Consider the following 24,046-nt stretch of genomic DNA (forward strand, 5'->3'; position numbering starts at 1 on the left):
GCAATACAATCCTATTAGGGCGAGCTGGCACTGCCATTTAACTACACTAAAAGTGCTTGTTTTTGCCAGGACAGGCTCTGATTGTTATTATAAGAATATGACATTATGGAGAGAGTCTCGTCCTCGGAGCTCGATTGGCAGCTAGTGTTCCAGTATTGAGTGTTCTCCCTCAATACTGGAACACTTTCAAAAATTGTTGTGACCATTATTCACTTAGACACAAAACAATTCAGGCTGAATTTATGAAGTTATCCTTTAAGCTCTAGTTCTCTAATAAAAAGTGCAGCTGGTTGATGAAGACTGGGAGTGAAAATTTGCCCTCCATTATCATGTTCATTTAAATGGTGATCAGTCCCTCTGCAATGTTTTCTTTTTTTACACCATGTTGGAGACAAATATCAACATTCATCGATGTTTTGTGAAACCGTTTTGCCAAAAACAGGATTTTTTGATCTTTACATGAAAAGATTGTGGGCCAGATTACAAAAAGCAGTGCTATGTCCTTACATGCTATGTTACAGGGCCTGTGATAAATGCAAATGCAGTTCCCAATGTACACAAATGTATGCATATGATGGTGTGTTCTAGTAACTATCATTTTTATTCATGTGAATTCTTCAGCATATTTTTCTTTAAAAACAATTAACTTTGTAAATTACCAAATTCTTTTAAATTGTGTATCAAATCTAACAATTTGACAGTACCACTATTTGGTGCTCTGAGGTCAACCAACAGGCTCCCGGCCCCGTGGTTGAGAATAGCTGCTTTTCTGTTTTCCTTAAATTAAATTGTTAACGTGTCGTATCTAGACTATTCCCTCTGCTTTGTTGGAGACTGTCAGGTACTCTGCAGAGCTGCTACACTGCATGCACTCGGGCCTTTACACAACCATGCATTTGAGAAGCAATGGCTTTTACAACAAATTAACAAATGTGTATGCCTGTGTTACACCCACAGTGTTTAAACTATGCAAAACAGAAAATGTGTTCTAAGATTTTACAGCAAATAGACCAGATGTTGTTTTTTATATTATTCAGATTATAAGAAAATTGACTTGGAAGAGTTTCAGAAGAGGAGGAGGGGAAAGAAAGTGCACTTATTTTAAAGTATTATCTTCGATTAATTGCTGTCTCACAGCTTGGATATAAACTGATCGTGGACTGATCGTTTTTCTATATTTGCCTGTCTGTTTAATGCCTATAGATTAGTGGGAAAAGATCTGCAGGTGACTGCCAAAGTACAGGCCTAAAGGTTCTGACAAGGCACTTATCTGTGTCTGAAGTTCTTAACAGTTGGCTATTTGGATCCAGCCAAGTCATTCAAATCCTTGGTTGGACCCGTGTCACAATGTAATAAAAATGTAATCCTTAAGGTTAGGCATCATTTGAGTTTTATGTCTAAGAGGAAATTATTAAGTGAACATAAGTGTCAAAGTGCGTGTTCCTTACATTCCACCGAGAGCTTGACAGGGTAAACCCACGGCCGCTCCTGCGTCCTCTGGTCAACCATGCAGGTCACCTCCCCGCCGTCATCTGCCGCCGTGGGGACCAGCCGGTACTCGCTGCGTACCGTCACCGTGCCGTCCGGCCCGTTCGTGGTGCTGGTCGAGTGGTTGCCTCCGACTGACGACAGCCACTTGATGGTGGCCGCAGGTTTGCCGTCCGCTGCCTCGCACTGGGCCACCACCACCGACTTGGAGCCAGCCTGGACGGTCACAACGTTGGCGGAGTTCTTAGGCTTGGCTAGGGGCAGGGGATGGGGGAGAGAGGCAAAGGGAGAAAGGGTTAGCATATGAGAGGGTTCAATTAGTTTGTTGTGCATGTACGTCGTGACATCCTACTGTGGCTGTAATGAAACTCTGAGAGGAAGGTTGGCCCTCTAGTGTGACCCTGGGCCACTTGACATAACAGACATAGAAAGAGAAAATACCGTTAGATCCTTGAGACGTATCTAAATATGATGCATTAATGTCTTTTGTCTTCAGCCCAAAGGGTATGCATGTTTTTACATTAACCAACAAGCTTCCAGTGAGCTTAATCATCTTAGATTTCTTTGCAGGTTACCGTGAGAGGCTTTTATATCACAGCAATGAAATGAAACATTGCTTTTCCTTCTACCGTCACATTGGCTTCATTTAATCGAACTGGACTCGTCCTATAAAGTGGTAATGTTCCATATAAATGGAAAAAACAACAACTTCTGACACACTATCAATCAATCCGTAAATGTCAGTGAATTTGATTATTTCGTGATGTCAAGTGTTTCAATTAACTTTTTTTTGCTATTCCCACTCTTCTTAAACAACGTCATTTAGTAGATTTCCCCCCTAAATGCCTTTCAATTCGTTGCATGTGGCTGTGTGTTTACAGAGATGTGACGGTCATTGAGAACAATTGAAAGACCTAACTTATCAGGAAATGTCAGGCAATTATTGCAAACACTATAACTGTCGGTGGAGAAATTGGACCGTCTGTGTGATCGTTGGTGAAAGCAGTCATCACTCTTTGATTCTAAGGGACTGTCACCAAAGTTTATATTTCCATTCATTTTTTTAATGTTTAGACATTTTCTGCTACTGCTGGACTGCAAATGTCTCAAAATAGTGCCATGGTGTATTAAGCTTTACCTCAAGTCTAACTGATTTCTGTGGGGGAGGGAGATTCGATTTTCTCTAACAGATCACTAGAGACCGACGTATCCGCCTGAATCTTACGTCAACACCAAAGTGTAGCCAAGCCGACATACTAGTTTTCTAGGAGTTTTAAGAGTTGAAAGGATTGATTAAAAACAAACTATGTCGGGCGATATTGAGAAGACGTGCCATCTCAATGTTGTGTTGACGTGTCAGCGCTTGGCAACAGCTTGACAATGGCGTTTGTCCCTACCATGGCGCTAATTGGCTAGTTGTCAGTCCCGCCCTTGCCGCTCATTGGATCGATTGTTTTTCTACCCCTGTTTTTTGTCACAATGCCAGATGAGGCAAATCTTTGGTGTTGGGGTATTCAAAGGTCTGGACCCAGGCATACTTCTCGCATCAGTTGGAGGTGTTCTCCGTACAGAGTAATTATAAAACTATGCTAACGCAGCTGAATAAAAACTGCTAAACCCCCTGCACACCAGTCCCCACCAACCCTTTGGTTCTATCAATAGGCTGAATGCCAGAGACTGACAGGGAGACATGAAGTAATGTTTCCAAACACAGTTAACTGCATGAGGTGTGTTTGGTTTGTGAAGCCAAGCACTTAAACTTAAACGTGAACACATTTCTGTAGAAGTCATATTCACCACATGCTTTCCATTTAAGTATTCAATTTACATTTTGCTGAGTGTTTAGCAAAGGATTGATTTATTTCATTTTTTTACAATAGGAGCTTTGCATTTATAAACTTTTCTACACTCCCACTCACATTTGCTTGCCTTCCTTCAGCGAGACATTTGCTCTTAACCACTGTCCCAGTAGCTAGTAGGGATGCTCGGGACCCTTCAACGAGGCAGATGCCTGCCCTAACTTGAATCCAACACTTCTCTAAGACTTTCTTTCTTTTCATCTTGGCAAGCAGCTGCAGATCAAGGCCCGTGACTGGAAGATTGCCAGTTTGAATCATAAACAAGTCGGGCATATTTGCCAAGCGTCAAGATTTGTAACTGAGTGTGAAGCCGGCTGTTGTTGAATTAAGGTGGCATTCACAGAGGACAGCTGACATCTGTCATAGTCACAGAGTTTGTGTTGGAACCATCCAGACACCCAGGAAGCTAATAAGTGAAGCCCAGTACTGACCCACATTATTACTTACATTTGGCCAAAATTCTGCAAGGCAATTACAGTGACGAAGCCATTGCGATCTGGCTGCAGGGACACCAAATTAACATTGAGTGTACAGAACTGGGCCAGACCCCAGCCACACTGTAGCCTATTGAACACCCGGCTTCTAAAACCAGATAACAAGTGGTTTGTTGTGCTTGGCCCAGTATGCAAGTGCTCCACATACATGTGGCTGGTTAGAGAGGCGCCTTTTTTGGACCCCTTTATCATGCCCTAGTTGACCCATTAACTTCCTTTACTCAACTACAGTTGACCCAGAATCATCCACTATCTGGGTTGTGCTGCAAGTTTAAAAACGTTTGAAGCAATCTGTACTATCTGTTCAGAGGCTGATGAAGTCTATTTGAACTTCACTTTCTAGCAGCCTGGCTCCATGGATGGAAATGTCATTGGGTTGGACCAACACAGGCTGGTCCAGATTAAACTAGTGGATGGGTTGCCATGGAATTCTAACATAGCTGTTAGTCTTGTTATTTGGTTGATCAAATAACAAAACTGAGTGATCTTTGACTTGCTTTTTACTGATATTTTCGTAGACCATCCCTGTATGTCAATGCCATCCATCAACACATATCCCTATGTTTTGAATTTGGGCCAAACAAGCTTCCCCAGACAGTAAAGAAAAGAAACAGAAAGTAAACCTGATCACTCTCTGAGGATTTAACCTTTAGAGATGCAAAATACAAAATGGAAACAAAGAAAATCCTCAATATAACTTGAATCAACTACAATATGCAACCAGTGATCATCTAGGTTTTTAGCATGAAGCAGAATCACTGCACAGTGTCGAGTAACACTGAGACTGGGCCTGCAGAGCGGACATATTTGGATTCAACAGCCCTGGCACAGTGTTTCCTCCTTCCCTCCCTCCCTAAACATGGATTTATTCACTGCTGTATCCTGATGAAGGCAGCCAAGTGATGTATTTTTTTGTGTGTATTTTCCTACTTTGCTGCATACATTAGCCAAAAATCAATAAAGGCTCCTGGTTCTTGTTAAATTTTTGAAATTCATGTCTCACCAGCTGCCCAGGTTTGTAAACATCTCCTCTCAGCTTGACACGCTACTGCTGAATATATCCAGACATTGTTGGGAAGAAAAAAAAAAAAAAAGAAAACATCTGTTTGGCTCTCTATGCCTCCTCAACTGAATATTCAAGTAATGCAGGGATAGTTTATACTGCAATTATTCTGCTGCCTGTGTTGTTTTGACAACTCATTATTGGCTGCTAGAAATGTTGACAAAATGCATTAATTTAAGCTTTAGGGTAATTTAGCCAATCTAAGCTTGAGAGCATTAGCTAAGTGCCTAAAATGTAAGAAAAAAAAAAAGACATGATAATTTACAATGTCACTTTTGTTATGCAAAAAACAAAGAGCTGAGAGCACATCATTTTGACTCCTAAACCCGGCTCAGACTTGCCTCTGTACGCAGATACAAAAAGCACCTTGAGGCCTTGCCTTTCAAGCCCCTTTGTGCTGCCACATTTAACTGCATTTTGACTCATTCGGTGCTCCCACTTGAGGGCAAATTTTTTTTTTTTTGCTCCTCTGTTATCAACAACTCAACAATATAAAGAATGGATGGATGCTGTTTCAATTCAACCAAGGTTGTTACATAGCGACATAGCAACATCTGTTATTGTACTCTGCTGACTGACACTCCTCAGTGATTGGCTCTACACTTGTTTTGTTTGGGTTATCTCTCAGAAGCCTTGAAGGTCCGGGGAGTCAATAGATTTTATTTAATTAAGATATTTTTCTGTAAAAGCACCGATAGAAATATACTGAACAAATACCGGCTCTGGTTTGTTATCAGGACTCTGAACCTGAAATGCATGGAGCACTGTCCTGTAATTTCTTTTTAACCTTAGTTCATCTGAAGGTTTGCTTTTTCAGAGCCAGAGCCAGTTTCAAACAATTACAGATATTTTCACCTGGGAGCTGACTGGGAGGCTAAAAAAAACACATTCTTACTGCTGTTTGCAGCTTATTGGAGCTATTAGGGTCATAATGCATTAGTAGGGAACGCCTGGAAAGCAGATGTTGAGGAGGAGGAAAGCTCATATCTATGTTCAGTAGCTGGATTCAATGGATCAGCTAAGACTGAGGTTTTAAGTCCTACTAGTACTTTCACGTACATTAATATCATGGCATCATAGATGCTGAAAGACTAAGCTTGCTAAAAAGGTTATCAAGACAGCTAAAGGTTGCTTTAATTTGGCTATCAGGCCTCCATTTCACCAAATATTCCACATGCAAGCTTCAATTTGCAGCATGAGATAATTTCCTCTCGCAATCATTTTGGCACTAAACGAATCAAAGCAAAGGCCATACTAATGACCCTTGCATGAGCATGCAAAAGCCCTATAAGAGCAGCAAATCATTTTTTAAACATGCCGTTGCTACCATTGATGATCTGTGTGTGTCTAAATGTAGGAAGAGCTTGCAAAATGCTTTTGTGCAACAGACTCTCGAAGAACTTGCAGTATATGGAATATACACTGGTATATACTATGTAAAATGTCACACTTTTCCTTGGCAGGACTACCTCTACAACATTGTGCATTGTGGGCTATATATCAACATCTATCAACCCTGTACTCCAAAACCTGCTAATTTACTATGAATTTTGGCATTTTTTAAGTATACATAATATATGTTGTAAATATAATGGCGGTTCATGCACATCAGTGATACTCTACTTATTTGACCCAGCAACCATTTTCAAATTCACAATGAATAAATCTATTCACAATTTTATCAACAGAATTTGTTTTTGTACTAGTTTGTTTTTTTGTAAAGGCACAGTGTGTAGGATGTGATGACGTGGAGCGGTGTAGTTGCACATGGCAATCAACTAACCAAACCTCCACTCACGTTTTTAAGACTACGGTAACGTGAACGCGAAACCGTGGCAATGCTGTTGGCCTCAGAGGCCATCCATACCATAATAATGCTACTTTAGGAGAATCGGAGGTCAGATGGGCGGTACCACTTTCCTACTGTAGACACAGATGCAACATGGGGGACTCTGAGAAGAGGATATGTTCCCTACGTAGATATGAAGGACTCATTCTAAGCAAATTAAAACAAAGTTTCCTAGTTTCAGGTGATTATACACTATTGAAAACATAGTTATGAGTGTTATCTTTCATTTCTTATAAAAAAAAAAGTACCAGAGGAGGATCCATGGAACCCCACAGCAAAGGTCCAGGCTAAACCTCAAAATACCTTAAATATGTATTTGCGTACTTCACACTAAAAGAGTGTAAACATGCTATTCATTCTGTGCCTGGTAGGTGCAGGTTATGTCAATCAAATGATTGCATGATGGAAGAGAATCAAGTTATGTTTAATATTTTATAAACTCATTTATTTTTAATGTGACCAAAGAATGTGAAACTAAAATGCAGTTGCAGCTATTTAATGCAATAATATATTTGATATATAATTCAGTACATTTGAAAATAAAAAAATTCAAAGCAAGTCTTTTACTGTTTATTTGTTTTATCTGATGCATTTTATTAATGTTTGTTTATTAGCTGGCCACTGTCCTTTCATTTTGCAAAAAAACATCCCTGATGTTCATAATAAATACATATGAACTGTAAACTTAAAGTGGCGACCCCTTAATATTTCTGTCCTGGTGGATTAAGAATTTCTGTTGAAACAATAGAATTGTGTTTATACTTTAGCAGGCTGGAGTCTAGATTTTGATACATGACCTTCATGTTTTCACAATAAATGTAATAAGCATTAAAAAAAAGGATAATGCATACATCATTTTTTCATCAGAAAGTCGCCATAGATTCAAAATAATGTAGTGCAAATATATATATATTGCAAAAAAATGTATTGTTGGGGCCATAAACTCAGTCTCATTTGTTTCTTTCTTATTTGACATTTATTTAAATGAAAACTTCGAAATTGCCACTTTAAGAAGTGACACAAGATTGTCATTGTTCTAGAATGAGCATTATACAGGCTTGGGAAAAAGACACAATTAGCATCTGAACTGCATTTCAATTTGGTGTCTGTTTCATTGGGTGTCACTGATGTTACATTGCCAGAAAAGTATAGCTCCACCCATTAGATGCAGATCCACAATTAAGTTATTTCTGGCTGGGGGAATGTTTGCTGAAGCTTCCCGCCAATCTGACACTTATTCACTGCGTTTGATCCTTTGACTCCAGCCAGTGACCCTCCAGTCTGCAGTCCAGTCCTTTGACCTCTGGACTCTCACAGTCCCCCCCTCTTTAGATCCAAAACTATGACGGCCATTTTTCACCCGAGGGCATAAAAACACTCCCAACGTGCTACCGATCTACTAGACTCTCCCTCACCTACAATTGTATTTCCATCCTGCTGGCTACACCATATCTAATAAGATGCAGTATAATTGGCTACCATCCATTTTGTATGGTCCCCATCCAGGACCATATTATATCACTCACTGCCAAGTGAGTGGTTCTTTATTCACACCCCAATCAGTGGTAATAAGATTGGCTTGCGGTGGTGCTGTATCCAATAAGTTATAATACGATTGGCTGTCAGCATTATGTATTCACACTTAAATAAGTTGTGATATGACCGGGGGTGCCGGTGCTTCTATATCCAATAAAAATGTAATATGATTGGCTGCCAGCGGTTGTGGATTTGATAAGGATCTAATGTGATTTGCTCGTATGGATTCCATATCCAATAAGGTAAAATGTGACTGTCTTCCAGTGACTTTGAGACTTTAAGTTCACCGAGTGCATTTACGTAGACCGGAATCCGTCTCAGAGAGCTTGGCACTGCTGGAGCCCCGGACAAAAGCAGATTCGGTGAGCGCTCCGGCAGGTATTTCCTGTCTACCTCTGCTTTGTGCCAGCAGCGACAGTTTAGGCGGCTTAGCCCACAAACCGTATGCGAGCCCGCCAGAATATCTCGCTGTGTGCTCTCTCTCTCTCCAAGACAGCCAAGTTCTGCATCCCCTGCGTGCTCTGTTCTCTGGTATCGTTTGTGAAGGTAAAAACTACAGGGGGAAAACGTCCCTGGCACCAGTCCGAGGGGGAGACATAAAAGGAATTGTGAAACATTCCTTTTCATGAACCATACTGGCTGCAATCACTGGGGGTACTGTAATGAATATATTTTAATTATCGCCTCCTATTGTGTCTCCACAGTGACTCTTTGAGAACTATTTTAGTGTAGCGGATTGAGGAATCCCCTGACCCAAATTTGAGGCGGCAACACATGAACACAGCTTTCAGAAATCCATCTTTCTTTTAATTCTTCCTTTGATTGTACAGCAGCGACTGAATAAATTAATTGTTATGAGATTGCATCCAATTTGTGCAAGAAAAAGGGGCTTCAACATTTCACCCTGACAAACAAAACTCCTATAATAAAAAAAAAAGGAAAAAGCACCAGGAGGATTGCATGAAACTGCACGAATATGAGTTCAGTAAATGTACCGTTTCAGTTCAGAGTGCATCATATTGGATCCTCCCATCAGCTTTCCACTATAATGGGAGCTTTGAGTGTACAAGCTCTTTATCGTACAACCACTGACGCTACGGGCCATATACTGTAAGCACAGCACTCCCATATAACAATCCAGGGAACTGTCGTTAGTCACGCTCAAGCATGAAGTCTCTCCAGTGCTGTAAACTGCGAGAGACAAGAGAGAGACACCAGGCATCAGTCCTTTGTAAGCGGGTGCAAATGGGAGGACATGTGGGTGGATGAATAACACCAGCTGTCTCCGATTACAAACAGGATGTGTCCCATGCTAACAGCAACTAAACGACTCGCTTTTTTTATTATAAATCATAACACTGAGTTTTATAAGCAGTTCTTCACATTTCTGGGCTTGTTCGCTAAATGTTTGCAGCGGTTTGGTCTGTTGATAAGTGGGAAAGAAACGGTGAAAAATACAAACAGGTAGGTAGAGTATCTTACATATATTCCAACTTATTATTTAATTAGAGTGTAAGAGAGAGTTCTCAAAATTCTGACACTGTAGGCCCCCCCAGTAAGAGAAAATCAAGACAACTGCCGCAAAATCAAAATAGTTTGGATCTTTCTCTGTATTTCCACCTTAAACTGTGTATAAGAAGTGGACGTAGTCGTTGTGACTTCATCCATTGGTTACCCAAGTCCAGAGTTCGGCATGTTTTTTGAACCAGTGAATGTAAATTACCATGTTTGGACTGCAGAGGAGTGACACAGAGACGCCGTATACCGCTATGGAAGAGTCCTGTCAATCACAAGGTAGCCACGCCCCTAAATAATAACCTGCTTTATGGTCTATTTGACTCTAAGTGGACCATCATTTACTAAATGAACATCATGCTGTATTGAAGAACACTTGAAACTAGAGATTGAGACCATAAACTCATGTTTACAATGTTTACTAATCATGATATGAATGGATTTTGAGCACTCTTATTAATATTCTTTGTCTTACTTGGGGCCTTATTATGATCATCAGGTTATGGAACTACAGTTCCATTAATTTCGGGGCTTTGGGAAATGTAAAAGGGAAGTATAATGTTGCATGGAGTCAGTGACTTACATGTAGCGGTTATGTGTTTGACATTTGGGCAAATTGGAACTATTTGCTGTTCCTTTCTGCAGTGTACCCATGTACAGACAACTAACATACTTACAATCTTGCTTAAGAAAACTTAATAATGTGATAACAAGTTCAGCTGGCAAATTTTGGAGTTATACTCCGGATCTGTACACATGACATCTATTGCATTCTGTCCATCCTGGGAGAAGGATCCCTCCTCTGTCGTTCTCCCATAGGTTTCTTCCTTTTTTCTCCCTGTTAAAGGGGTTTTTTAGGGGAGTTTTTCCTGTGCCGATGTGAGGGAAGGACAGAGGATGTCGCATGTGCACAGATTGTAAAGCCCTCTGAGGCAAATTTGTAATTTGTGATTCTGGGCTATACAAAATAAACTGAATTGAATTGAATTGAATCTATAATAGTAGCTTCTTCGGAGGATTTCAAAGCGGATTAGAACATAATGATCCCCAGGAAGGATAAGTCAGACTGGTTGTAAAAATATGTATAACATTTCTGTGAATTCAGATTTGACTGCATTATGATTCAGAGCAGGAGTGCCATTTTGGACTATATGCTTCAAAGTACCTTAAAGGTGCAATGTGTTATACCTGGCCACAATATTTAAAGAAACAGGGGTAAAAAATTCACCTTTACTACTGGGTCCATACAATCTAAATTTACTTTCATCCATTATAAAACAAGAAAACCAACTACTAACTAACAGCAGAACAAGAATACACAGAATTTAACCAAACTGTAGAATAACACTGTTATCTCATAATCTCCACGTGTGGCGTCGGCCTATAGTTCACGTTAGCCATCTGTGTGTTTACTGTGACACTTATCGGAGCTGTATGGTCTGTGTACTTATTGATAGTCTACTTATTGGATTCAATCAAAAAGTGGCAGGAACGAGAAACAACATCTCTTCCTCCGGGACATAAACCTTCAATTAGCGGAGCTGTAGCAATACAAAATGAAAGGATCTTTCCTCATGTCTCTCCCTCCCGTCCTCCTGGCAAGATTATGTTAATAGCCTTCATCTGATTATCACAATAACGGTCCTAAAGGTAATTAAATCAGGCATTTGGCCAAAACAGATCTAACTCTAATTAAACCAAAACGTCTCCAATATGTCAAGAAGGTCACATCAGAGGTTGATCCCGGTGCTGCACTGATGTACAAAATGTGACAATGATATGGAAAGTTATTGCAGCAAAGGCCAACATCTATTCAGCTACTTTCAAGCAGAACCTTTCACCATGATAACATGATGTACAACGCAGGGTATGCTTCAGGGCGGGCTTACTGGGATTGACAGGTTTCTGCTGCTACCAGAGCCATATCTGTCATCATTACGTCATTCCTCCAAATTCCAAATATGGTAACTTCCATACATTGGTTGAGAAAAAACAACAACATAGTGACGGCCGTATTCCAAGATGGCGACTGTGGAATTGCCGGACTCAAGGCTTCATAACGACAACGTCCACTTCTTATATACAGTCTATGGCCAGTACTAGCTTATGTAAGCACACGTCATATTTTGTTTTACAGGAAGAAATTATTGGATGTTGATAAAAAAAATAAGGAAAAAAATCAGATTTTTTGTTTGCATATATTAGTGTAACTTCCCCCCCGACTGCATCATTTTGAAAATAGATTAAACCATGCCCACTTTCTTATGACAAAAGCCATGACGCAGCTTTGACAGCTACAGCAGTGTGGAAAATAGATACGACATTTGATGGACTTACAGTTAACAGTGTGCAGTTACTTTATATTTAAATAGGTTCACAATATGACCAAGGATTTGATTTAAAAGGTTTAAAAAGGCCTTTTCATTAAAGTTTGACTTTCAAAGTTTAACCTGGGTTCAGGTATTTCCTCCGATGAAATAATAATAATAAAATGAATTTATTAAAACAAAGTCCATCAACATGGAGAGTAAAATAAGTCCAACAACATGTTAGCTCAACCTTATTGCGCATACTTTACATTTAGTTCCATGTCTGTATCTCTCTTTGTCACCCATCTTCTTTGTTTTTCATTCCGCATTTAACCAGGACGCACCCTGAGAATACTCGTCAAACACTTTAAATTGCCTCTTGTAAGAGTTTGGGTCCGATGGGAGCTCTTTTGTAGAAAGCAGTGATAAGCAGATGGCTGGGGAGGAGTTTTTCAAGGCCCACATAGCAGAACAGCTTTGGAGAGCCTGTTCGGAACACAGCTCTTTTTTATCCAGGACAGTGGAAATGTTGTCGACCTTTCTGGGCTCCCGCCCTTTATGGTCCCTGTTAGATAAAAACAGCTTCATCTGAAATATACAGTAGCTTGTCGTTTCTGTAGAAGGAACAAGGTTTATGGAGTGTTACATAGAAATGTAACCCCTCTACTCACCGAGCATGACGAGGCTGGTCGTCCCCTGTTCGTTTCCAGAAGGGTAGGTGGCGTACTCGCAGGTGTACCGGCCGGCGTCGGACATTTTTAGGTTAGAGATCCTAATGGACGGGCTCTCCAGATTGTTGTGGAGGAAGATAACTCGGTCCTTGAAGGATGGGTTGGGGAAACTCTGTCCGTAGATGGGGTGGTACACAGCAATGTTGTCCCTTTGACCATCAACAGGCTCCCATATCCAAGACACCTGGTAAGAAAAGAGTTTGTGAAAAAACAGTGGTTAATGTTTGTACAAGCGTGTTTTCTAAAGTTCAGTTTCTCTTACAAAGATTCAGGTGCGTAAATTTTAATTTAAAGCCAGACTTATAGGATTAATGAACACCAAGGAGCTCTTTGTTTCAGCCTATTTGTTTTCATTTTGGCAAACTGGCACCATTAAAAGTATGTCGAATTAAATACAGGTATTTCTTGTTTGTAGCGTACCTATGCATGTACAGATAACTACCACTGGATTACTTTCATACTGACACCAAAAAAAAATGATGAATTTTAGGCAAATACTGCAGTGTGTCTTTCCTATGATTTCAAAGCTGATTTATGGATGTTTATTCGCAATGCAGGTCAGAGATAATGATACCCCCAGAAGGTGCGAGTCCCACTGAATCTAAAAATGTGTATCATGAATGTGTGTTCAGATATGATTCTGTTATGACTGAGAAGGATTATTTGCTCAAATTGCAGCAATTGACCGCTAAGAGTTTTAAAGTCAAATATTTATATATATACACAGCGGGTAAAATAAGTATTGAACACGTCACCATTTTTCTCAGTAAATATATTTCTAAAGGTGCTATTGACATGAAATTTTCACCAGATGTCGGTAACAACCCAAGTAAAAATGGAAAAAATAAGTTCAGAAATTAAGTTATGTGTAATAAAATGGAATGACACAGGGAAAAAGTATTGAACACGCTTACTGAAATTTATTTAATACTTGGTACAAAGACACTTCCTGTATGGAGAAACTAGTCGCATGCATTGCTCAGGTGTGATTTTGGCCCATTGTTCAACACAAACAGTCTTCAAATTGTGAAGGTTCCGTGGGCCTCTTCTATGAACTCTGATCTTTAGTTCTTTCCATAGATTTTCTATTGGATTCAAGTCAGGTGATTGGCTGGGCCATTCTAGCATTTCTGTTCAATACTTATTTTTCCCGCTGTTCATATATATATATATATATATATATATATATATATATATACACCTGCCATGATATAGTTGCATCATACACCCATGACACAGCCACTTAGAGGTCAGAAACACTTGTGAAATACACTCTGGTTCAGGGAAAAAAAACACCAGTGGCAGACTTAGGTTTGGAATTACCATAAGGCATCCCAAATGGCCCCATATTTAGATTTATTTTGATGTTAAGACATGAAAGTTAAGGAATAATGTTACTATTCTAGCTCATAATAGCTTTACTATTAATAGTTAATAGTTTAACTTAAAAAGTTTTGAGTTCTTCTTCTACCAATACCAACATTCCCAGTGGGAGAAAAGTAAAGCAAGATGGTGTTTGCCTGGAGCCCTCAAATCACTAACTTTGCCCCTGAAAAACACACCCAGGTCAGGGTTAGCAGCGTTCAGAAACATTGGCGAAATACACAGTCAATATCAAAATAGACGTATTTGTCAGTCAGTTCGAAAAGGTCTGAAGCCCAGCCCCAGCTGTTTCACAGAGTGCTGTTACTTCAAAGCTTATTTATATTGAGCATGGCACATGTCCTAATTGCACCAAATTCCACAAAAAGCACTCCACGGGAATCCCATCAATACACCCATCCAGATCGGATGAGCGATTATCAAGATATGCGAAGGACGCACAGGCAGACAGATATCCCTTGCTTTATAGTTGGATACACATACCATAGTTTCTGACATTTCTTTGAACAAGTACTGAAATATGTGCTGCTCTATCTTCCTTGAAACATGAAAAAATAATTTCACTTATAGTAGCAAAATGTCAAACTCAATTAAAGCTGTCAGAGTAAGGAGCCAAGAATCTATTGCAAGATGAAATTAAAGGTCTCTTTAGACTTGCAAACGAGGATCATGTTACAATTTTAAAGAAACATATTTGACAAATCTTACAGGCTTTTCTTCTTATGATTTCTGATATGTGAAAGATACTGATATCTGCTATGGCTGTTATGAGACTACTGCGAGGGAGAATAGCATGATGTTGTACAAAATAGATTTTCTTTTCTGCTCGGTTCTCAAAGTGACAGTGTTACAGTAAATACAAATGACTGGCTAGTGGTGGACTGGGAAGGATGGGCAATAAAGTTCATCAATACACATTTAGCAAACCTCTATTACACCTATGACGTCTGGAGGAACGCCAGGGACAGAGCAGGGATGGGTGAAGGGTGCGAAGAGGAAAACAGGTTGTAACCAGGATGTCAGTGTGAATTACTAGACTCTCCCGTTAGCTGTGGTTTATACAGAAAATATATTGGGCAATTTAGCCCGTCTGCAATTTCAGTTTTTGTGTGTGAACAAATTGCTTATTGATTCCATCCCCAACTCAGAGGGGTAGAGATCATACCAGGATCAAATTGAAGTAGCAGACAGCTCGTAGCGCTTTGCTTTGCTTGGTGTATGATGGGGCATCAGAAGAGTCAAGGTGGTGTCAGAGAAGTTGTCATCCGGGTGTACGATAAAATAAATTGACTTCCAAAATAGTCGGGAGTTTAAACGAAATGGTCTGCATGTGAAATCGAGTCAACTCTGGCAGTGACAAGAGAAAAAAAATGTCTATACATACTTTTAGGAGGATTTTCATTGCATGTTGCAGAGGTAATGCTGAAATTTGTAACAACATAACAGATCAGGTTTGATAAGAAGTTTGATATCAATCTCATCCCTGTGCGGTGAGTAGACATACAGTAGTGATCCGGGTGGTTTGGCTTCCATCATTTTTTTCCCAACTTTATTTATGAGTCTGTTTCAACAATACAGAAGTCTGAGTGCTTGAATAGACATGAGGTTAAGCCCCTCCCTCCTTCCAAGGCATGATCATCAGGGTTGACAGTTAGTTCACCAAAGTAAAATTACAAAAAATAGTAAACAGAAACAATAAATATCCAGAAACAAAAATACATACTGAAAACAACAGAAACAAATCTAACACTAATCATTTTTAAAGAATTCCACAAGCAATTTAGGAGCATGAATGAAATGTATAACTCTTTAGTCATACACATAGTCACTGTCAGAGTCACATGTGTTTCCCTTTCTCAGCTAATGCATCTATCTAGACCTCCAAAATCCGCCAGCTATAAGTAAGATGGCGAGAAAATGCAGTTGCACTTTTTTGGGAGGCGAAAGAGTAATTTCCCATTCTTGACTACCTCATGAATTGCAGTTAACGGATTTGGAGTTATTGTTTTGTGTTCCTTTCCCCAACTACATTATCAATGGTACTTTGACCTTCCGAGCTTCAGTAGTTCCAAAAAGTTACTAAAAAGCACAATGTTACACTCCATCTTCCTACCTGTGTGAGTTTGGTTCGGCCTCCTCCATCGATGAATTCGCAGCGGAGATCAACGGACTCTGTGGGATAAGCCTCCAGCTCCTCCTCGACTCGCACTTTCTGAGCCAAGATACCTGGAGGCCGGCGAAAAGAGGAGAAAAAGAGGGAGATTATGCATTATCCACAAAAACAATATTGTTTGAATAATAAAAACAGGTTTGTTTGTGTCGGAACTAAAAGAGGAACAAACAGAGACTCAGAGGGAGTCTACCACTGGTAATTAAAATACCTAAGCCAAGCCCAAATGCCATATATGGCAATTGTAACAAAAGTTTAAAAAAATATTTGTTCGTCCAAAATGAAATAGGTTCTTTCTTGGACCCTGTTTCATTGACATCAGGCCGGTAGTTTTTCTGTGATCCTGCTTACAGACAAACAAACATAACCTCCTCCAAAAACGCAGTATTAATATTTCATTATGAATCTTGTGCTATACAAATAGAACGGCTGTGATTGATATCCCTCCCCCACAGTCGCTTTGTGTTTGTCACAAGGAAAGATCAAACACTGTGATATGTTCAAGACAATTTAAGACAAAGTTATAGAGAAGCATGAGGGAAATCGAAAACAGACACAAGTTCTTTCAAGAAACAGGAAAGAAAGTATTTGAATCATGAGCCTTTGATAACAAGCCTTCAGGCAGAGTCTTAGCCAGCTCATTTCAGCTAGGCCCTCCTCATTACAATACAGCTCGTCAACCACGAGGCATCGCTAGGGTGTGCGCTTTAGAAACACCACGGCGGCTCGACTACTTCTACTTCTTTAATATGTTTGAAGTCAATGGAAGGCACCTGTAATTCTTTACTTTATTATAAAGAACAGTGATGAGAAAGAAGGAACTGGTCTGCCAAGGCAGCACAGGTTCCCCGAAAAACAAGTCTGTTCTGACTTAAACAGAGATCAAAGGAGGACGGTTCGAGCCAAGCACTGTCTCAACACCGTGCACTACCTGCTAACCTGCAGGCTGTTTCAGAATACTGAGGTTCAATTGGACAGGTGGAATGACTTTTTCTTAAAATTCATCTCTCATTCTGTGAACAACAGACTTCTACTGTGTGTAGAAGTCCGCTGCTGCCGGGAGCCCAAATCATGTGTTGTAAAACTTCTTTTGAACCTACATTCTAAGAAATAAAGGTTTCAAAAGGGTTTTTTCTGCGGTTCTACCGAGAACCATTTGCTTCTGAAGAAATGCTTTTTTAAAAAAAAAAAAAGTGTTTTCAAGGGCTCTTCCTATTCTTCTTCTTTAAGAAGAAAGGGTTCCATTAAGAACACATCGCTTCTGATGGTGTCATGTCTCCGTTTCTAAATACACCCAGGAGACATTGCACTTCAGACGTTTTATCTTGAGAGCAGCACAAACGCCTGAGCAGGACACATTCTGCTAACAACATCACAAGGTGTAGATAGACACTTAAAACTAGATGTAAGCTTTGTCTTGCGTTCATCAAAAGCACCACCAGGAGCTGACTTCAATTGTCCATGCCTCTCAGTGACGGGTCTTTTTATTTGAATCAGTGTCAACACGCAGCTGTCGACCAGTGAGACAAATCACAGCAATTGCACAATATATATTCTGTATGTATGTATAGATACACATACTTGCTGTATTAAATTAGTTGTAATTAATGAACTTTAATGAACTTGTAATCCTTGTCATCATGAGAAGGAGGAGGAGAGAAAATGCCTCGATGAGAGTAAGAAAGAAAAAACTAAAAGAGGAAGCATCAGAGAGAGAGAGAGAGAGAGAGCAGAGAAGTTGTAATCCTTCGTTAATGCAATCTAGTCCAAGTCCAGTGGCTCAATGTGTTGGCAGCTTGAATGCACAATCAGCAGACATTTTTAAAAGAGTCTTTGATTGTTCCTGCCTTTGAATCAGCTCATTTTGCTACAATGGGCCTCATCATCAAACCTCTCGATGTTCACTTTATTAACTCCAACGTATAATGGCGCTTTGCTCTCTGCCTCTTCCTGCCCTGCTCTTTTAAACTGCTCTCTGCTTGGCACTCATGCAGTGATCCGGACCCCTGCCATGAACCCCCCACCGACCCGGGATCAAATCCCACCAAGGTCTTTTCTGCACAACCTCCCCTCTGCTTCTCACAGTCAGCCTCTGCGCCTGTGAAGATAAAATTCTTGCGGGGAAGCCGGCCTCTCGCTCGCTCCACAAGAAAAGGGAGGGAGGAAGGGGGGGAGAATAAGCGCTCGCTAACTGCTAGCTAGCCCCGGGTGGTTCCAGTGAAAAAGCCTCTTAGTGTGTGAGGGATTGATTAGAACAATATGTTACATGCCACAGCATGGAGGTGAATGGGCCAGCTGGGGTTTAGCCTAAGAATCAGCTGTGAAAAACACAGTCACATTAACAAAGAATGTGAGTGTGTGTGTGTAAGTAAGTGTGTGTGTGTGTGTGTGTGTGTGTGTGTGTGTGTGTGTGTGTGTGTGTGTGTGTGTGTGTGTGTGTGTGTGTGTGTGTGTTGTGTTTCTGTGTTTATTACTCATGTTGTGGGGACATAAATCTGTTTACACAGTGACATTGTGGCGACCCGCCTTCATTTTGGGGAATTAATTCACGACCCCCTAAACATTTTAAGGTGAAGACTTGGTTTAGAGTTAGGATAAGGTTAGGTGTAGCTTAAAAGGAGCAATAAATGACATTTAGAGCATTAATATAGCAGCAAACAACTATTGTCTAGTTAAAGATATAGTGGGGTAATGTCTAGCTGAGCACAGAATAAGTCACTCTCCCTCTGTGTTTGTTGTTACCCAAGCTTCTCGTAGCTTTGTTCAGATAGCTGGACTGGCCATGCGTGCTTTTAGAACATGGTAGCACATGTAAGGGTTCCCCCAACCGGCGGTTACAGCTTATTACGCCATCCCGACCGACGTCATCGCCCGTAGTTTGTGCTGTTGATGCTAGCCGCTGGCTCAGGCGTCGCCATGTTGAAAGCTGTTTAGAGGCAAGCGAAAAGCTCCCGATCTATTGTTATGCATCTTTAAAGTTCTCCAGGAAATGAATGTAAGTCAATGTGACGTCTTCCAAAGAGATGGAAACATTATTGTGTGTGTGCGGGACTACTGAACATCTGAGTGTGTGCATGCATTAATCAGCCAATCATGTTGTAATGTGAGTGCATATGAGCCTGATTCAGTCATTGAACCAGAGTCTCTTCCCTGAGGGAGACAATGGGCTGTGAAGCCAATCAACCATTCCCACTGTAAGACAGAGGCACACACACACACACACACACACACACACACACACACACACACACACACACACACACACACACACACACACACACACACACACACACACACACACACACACACACACACACACACACACACACACACACACAGGCCTGAATCAACAAGCAAAGCAGCAACAAACCATAAGTTAATCTCTCTCCCCGTTATTTTTCTCCCCCTTCCGTCAAATTCTTCTTCTACTTTCCTATTTCTTATCTCATGCACAAACTCACAAATGTATCCCCCTCCAATTAAAAACACAAATTCCACTATTCATAAAGAAGCTGAAATGCACTCGCACACAAACATCAGACGTTTTCACCAAAGCCATAAAATCTCATAAAGCTTCGGGTTATTCATAGTGGTCAATGAAAGCTCTTCTGTGACGCAGGGGGAAATGGTCACAACGGATGACGGAGAAGGAAAAAGGAGGCGGTTAAAGGCTAAAAAGCGTTATGCTGAAAAAGAGTTTGAAAGGAGGCCTGAGAAAGGAGAGGAACATGAAGAAGAAGAATTCATGGGGAAGGATAAATGCAACAGAATAAAAGAGCAGCGCAGAGAAAAAGTCAGAAAGAAGGTTGACTAAAGGAATGACTAAAGCAGAGAGAGACTGAAGACAGAAACGAAGAAGGACGACTGAAAACCAGCAAGAGTGGTGAAGAGTGAAAGGAGTCCACAGAGTAGAGAGATGTGAGATACGGTCATAAAGAGATGTGAGGAGGGGGAAAGTACAACACTGAAAGAGTGAAAAGGATGGGAGCAGAGAGCATGAGACTGCACCAGAAATGATTAATTCCCTCAAGGCTTGGATCCTAAAAGCCCCATGGAGACGGAGCTCTGGTGGGCGTTTGGATAAATGTGTTTTTTATTTTAGCATCTAAGCTAATACTCACACAGATGTGTTTTAAACTTTGTCTTATGGATCATTCGTTTTTGTAAAACGATATCAAACCATGTTTGTCTGGAGAACATATACTGGAATCTGTACTTAACTTGAGCTGTGAAGAGAATGACGTTAGCCTTCGATAGCTACAGTTAGCAGCTGAAATACTTGAGGCTACTTAAATGGGAAAATTCAGCACCTTTTTACTTGGATGTGCAATCAGTTTTGATGGTAAATGTCTATTGAAGCAATGAATTCCTTAAGACTCATAAAGGACTCTTTTGGGTCAACTTGATTTTGGGGCGTTACATTGATTTACATTAATTTCCTGGAGTCTTAGACCCTTAACCAAACCCTAACCCTTGACCTAACCTAACTCTAACTCTAACCCTACCAATAACCTAAACTTAACTCTACTTAAAACTTAAACCAAGCCTTCACCCTAAAATATATTTTTTTATTTTTTGGGACATGCATTTTGTCCACAAATGCAAATACAGTTCTTCCTAACATCCAACTACGTCACTGTCAAGCAAAATGATGCCTCTGGATACAGGAGGAACTGATTGTGCAGCCGCAAACTCAGCTTTTCTGACAATGCATGCACTGGAATGTATTACTTCAATCAACTACATTTACCATCAATGCTGATTAGACATCCACAAAGACAAAAGGAGTTCCTGATTTTCTCTTTAAGGAAATCCCCAAACCTTTGCAGATATGCACAGTTCTTATACTGCTTGTGGAAACTGTGGCATAACGCCTTGTGTGGTAGTGGAGGGAGCTTCCCAAAAATGAAAAAGAGAACTGGTTTTCTTGGGCTTGAAGTGCATAAAACCTGCATTACAAAGTGAAGGCATGGGGTTTGAAAAAAGTTTGCATTTTCGAGGCAGAGAGGGTCTAATAAAGATTACATTACATTACAGTCATTTAGCAGACGCTTTTATCCAAAGCGACTTACAGGAAGTGTATTCAACATAGGTACACTTATGACTTCTGGTGACTCACCAGAAGTCATAAGTGCATCTCCTTTCTTAAACAAGCATCTCAAAGCATAAGCCAGAGCAAAAGTATAGTGCAGAGGCAAATTACTACGAAAACAATAATTGCAACAGACTAATCTGAATATAGTAAGTGCTACAAACTACTACGAATAGGATAAGTGCAGTAAACATATACAAATTCAATAAGTGCAGCGAACTGATACGAATACAGTAAGTGCAACAACTAATACGAGTGCAATAAGTGCTACGAGGAAGGCTCAGGGTAGTACTTCTTGAGATAAGATAAGATAAAGATAAAGAGGTTTTTATTGTCATTGTAGTGATACAACGAAATTCCGTTTGATAGCCCTCAGCCAGCCAGCAGCATAATAATGAATAATGCTTTTGAGTTGCTTAATGGAAACTGTACTGTAAGAACTTGACCCGCAGTAGACACGAAAAGTTAGGATTCCTCTTACATCTCAGAATTTTTTTTCCCAACAAGCTCATTGTTTTTAAACATCTTTTACAGAAATTTCCAGAATTCTTAAAGCAAAGCAAATCAGTTTAAATGATTTTCACTTGGAGTTTTTGTTTCCACACACCAAAAACTCGAGAGGGGACACTGTTTACCAAAGTTTTTCAGTGATCAAGTCAGCTCATACATGGCAGGGCTCAACACCAACTTTTGAAAGTGGTTGCCAGGCTGGCAACCAGGCATCCACTTTTGGTTGCCAAAACTGCCAATGGCAACCTGGCAACCATTACTGCATTGTTTTTGAATAGCCTTCTGAAGAGTTAATGGCAGACGACTCAAAAGAGCTGCTAAGTACGCTTCAGATTCGGCGAATAGCCTTGAAGTGACTACAAGAAAAACTGGAAGGACAACCAAAGTTCACTGAGAAGACAATATTAATACCTATACTTTTGTTCTGCCTCTTGACCCACAGCCAAATCCAGTTATGTATCCCCCCCACCCGGACTCACTGAAGCACACACTTTTTCCACTGATTCAGGCAATAATTAGAGTCTCGACCCTGGGAAATCACATGTAATTGTTGACTGTGGTTAGATTTTCCTTGAAGCCTCTCACACACACACGCTTGTCCGTGTTATCAGGGAGATTGGTGTCAACGCACCGCCATGATCCACACCCTTTTCCATTATTTCACTCACAACCCCAATTGCCCCGTAATTTGCAGCTTATTCTCCCGTAGAAGTCGCTATGGATCGGACCGTCGCATATGGAGAGTCAAAAGAGGAGAGGCGGTTAAATGAGTGGCAACACTCTGCCTCCCCCGCCCCTCACCTCCCTCCCTGATGCACCAGAGAGATGAATCACAGTTAATTGACATTTAGAGGCTTGTGGCATTTGCCTGTTTGTGTGGAGCTTCCCTGTGTAGACGGTCATGCAGCGAACGCGTGATGAATATGCTGATGGGCTGTGCACTGCACACTCATGCACATTAACATCCAAAGCACATACTTATAGAGGGTAGTGAACCGCTGCTGTTTTGTTTTGTTTTTTATGTCAGCCTTTCATGATGTCAGTTATGTCAGCTTTTATCTGGGTGATTGCCAACAGCTGTCAGAGATGCTAAAATGGAAAGAATTAAAGCGTTTGTAAAGCTAAGGCTGCTGTGTGGAGAATAATTTCAGCAGACGGTAACGGCGATGTATGATGAGGCTAATTTGATTTATTTTCTCCCTCTCGCAGATTTCTTCAGATTTCTTCATTATTGTGAACTAATTAGACTAAAGCCCACATGATAGTCAGGTATTAAAGTAATACCTAAAAAAACGTTATGTCAAATCCCCTACGTGCACCAATTCTAAACTAGAGTTGCACAGAGACACAACTTAACATTCGCACTCATGGCAGTTCTATTCTTAAAGGTGCCATGATATAAAAAAGGGAGAAAGTCTTTTTCATAATTAAGCAGGTCCAGATGCCACAGAAATATTGCCAAAGTATCGCAACACTTAATCCAAGGAGATATTTACAAAGCCTGTATTCAGAAACCGTACCTTCAAATGTGACGTCAGGATATTATTAAGGTTGTAATGTCACAATTATACAATACCTGGACCGTTTCACAGTTTTAATCATTAACATTCAAACTGGGGCGAGTTTTAGACCGAGGGTGAGTACAGGAATATGTAGGCAGACAGCATGAGAATAATAAAGAGTTTCTTGAGCAGTAAAGTATGTTAACGTGTAAGTATGAACCTGGAACAAGCAGGATATGTTCCCTTTAAATGACTCAACCTTATATATATATTCATATAAAACAATCCACCAGGTGTGAAACAGCAGTGTGAAGCCATTGAGCCTAAATTAAGCCTGAGGCCACGAATATAACTGTGCTTCTAAGAATGGAAATTGTAATCACAGCTACTTGAAACTGTGCAGCTTATGGCGTTGTTGTGATTTTATGAGAAGAATCTCAATACCAGGGAAAAATGCAATTTCTCATGAAGTTAAGGGGAGAGGATAGATAGCAGTTCACATAACAACACCAGACACTAGAGATGGATGTTAAAAAAACAACAGT

General features: G+C 40.4%; 1 protein-coding gene across 1 annotated transcript in view; it reads right to left on the reverse strand.

Annotated features, from left to right (window-relative positions):
* pvrl2l (PVR cell adhesion molecule related 2 like) overlaps window positions 1–24,046 on the reverse strand; it is a 182,136-nt gene that overhangs the window by 34,114 nt on the left and 123,976 nt on the right. The window contains 3 exon segments of the mRNA XM_054605760.1: window positions 1,449–1,742; window positions 12,785–13,028; window positions 16,341–16,453. Of these exon segments, the coding sequence (XP_054461735.1) occupies window positions 1,449–1,742; window positions 12,785–13,028; window positions 16,341–16,453 (651 nt within the window).

The sequence above is a fragment of the Anoplopoma fimbria genome, chromosome 10, assembly GCF_027596085.1.
Source record: "Anoplopoma fimbria isolate UVic2021 breed Golden Eagle Sablefish chromosome 10, Afim_UVic_2022, whole genome shotgun sequence".
NCBI classification, from domain to species: domain Eukaryota; kingdom Metazoa; phylum Chordata; class Actinopteri; order Perciformes; family Anoplopomatidae; genus Anoplopoma; species Anoplopoma fimbria.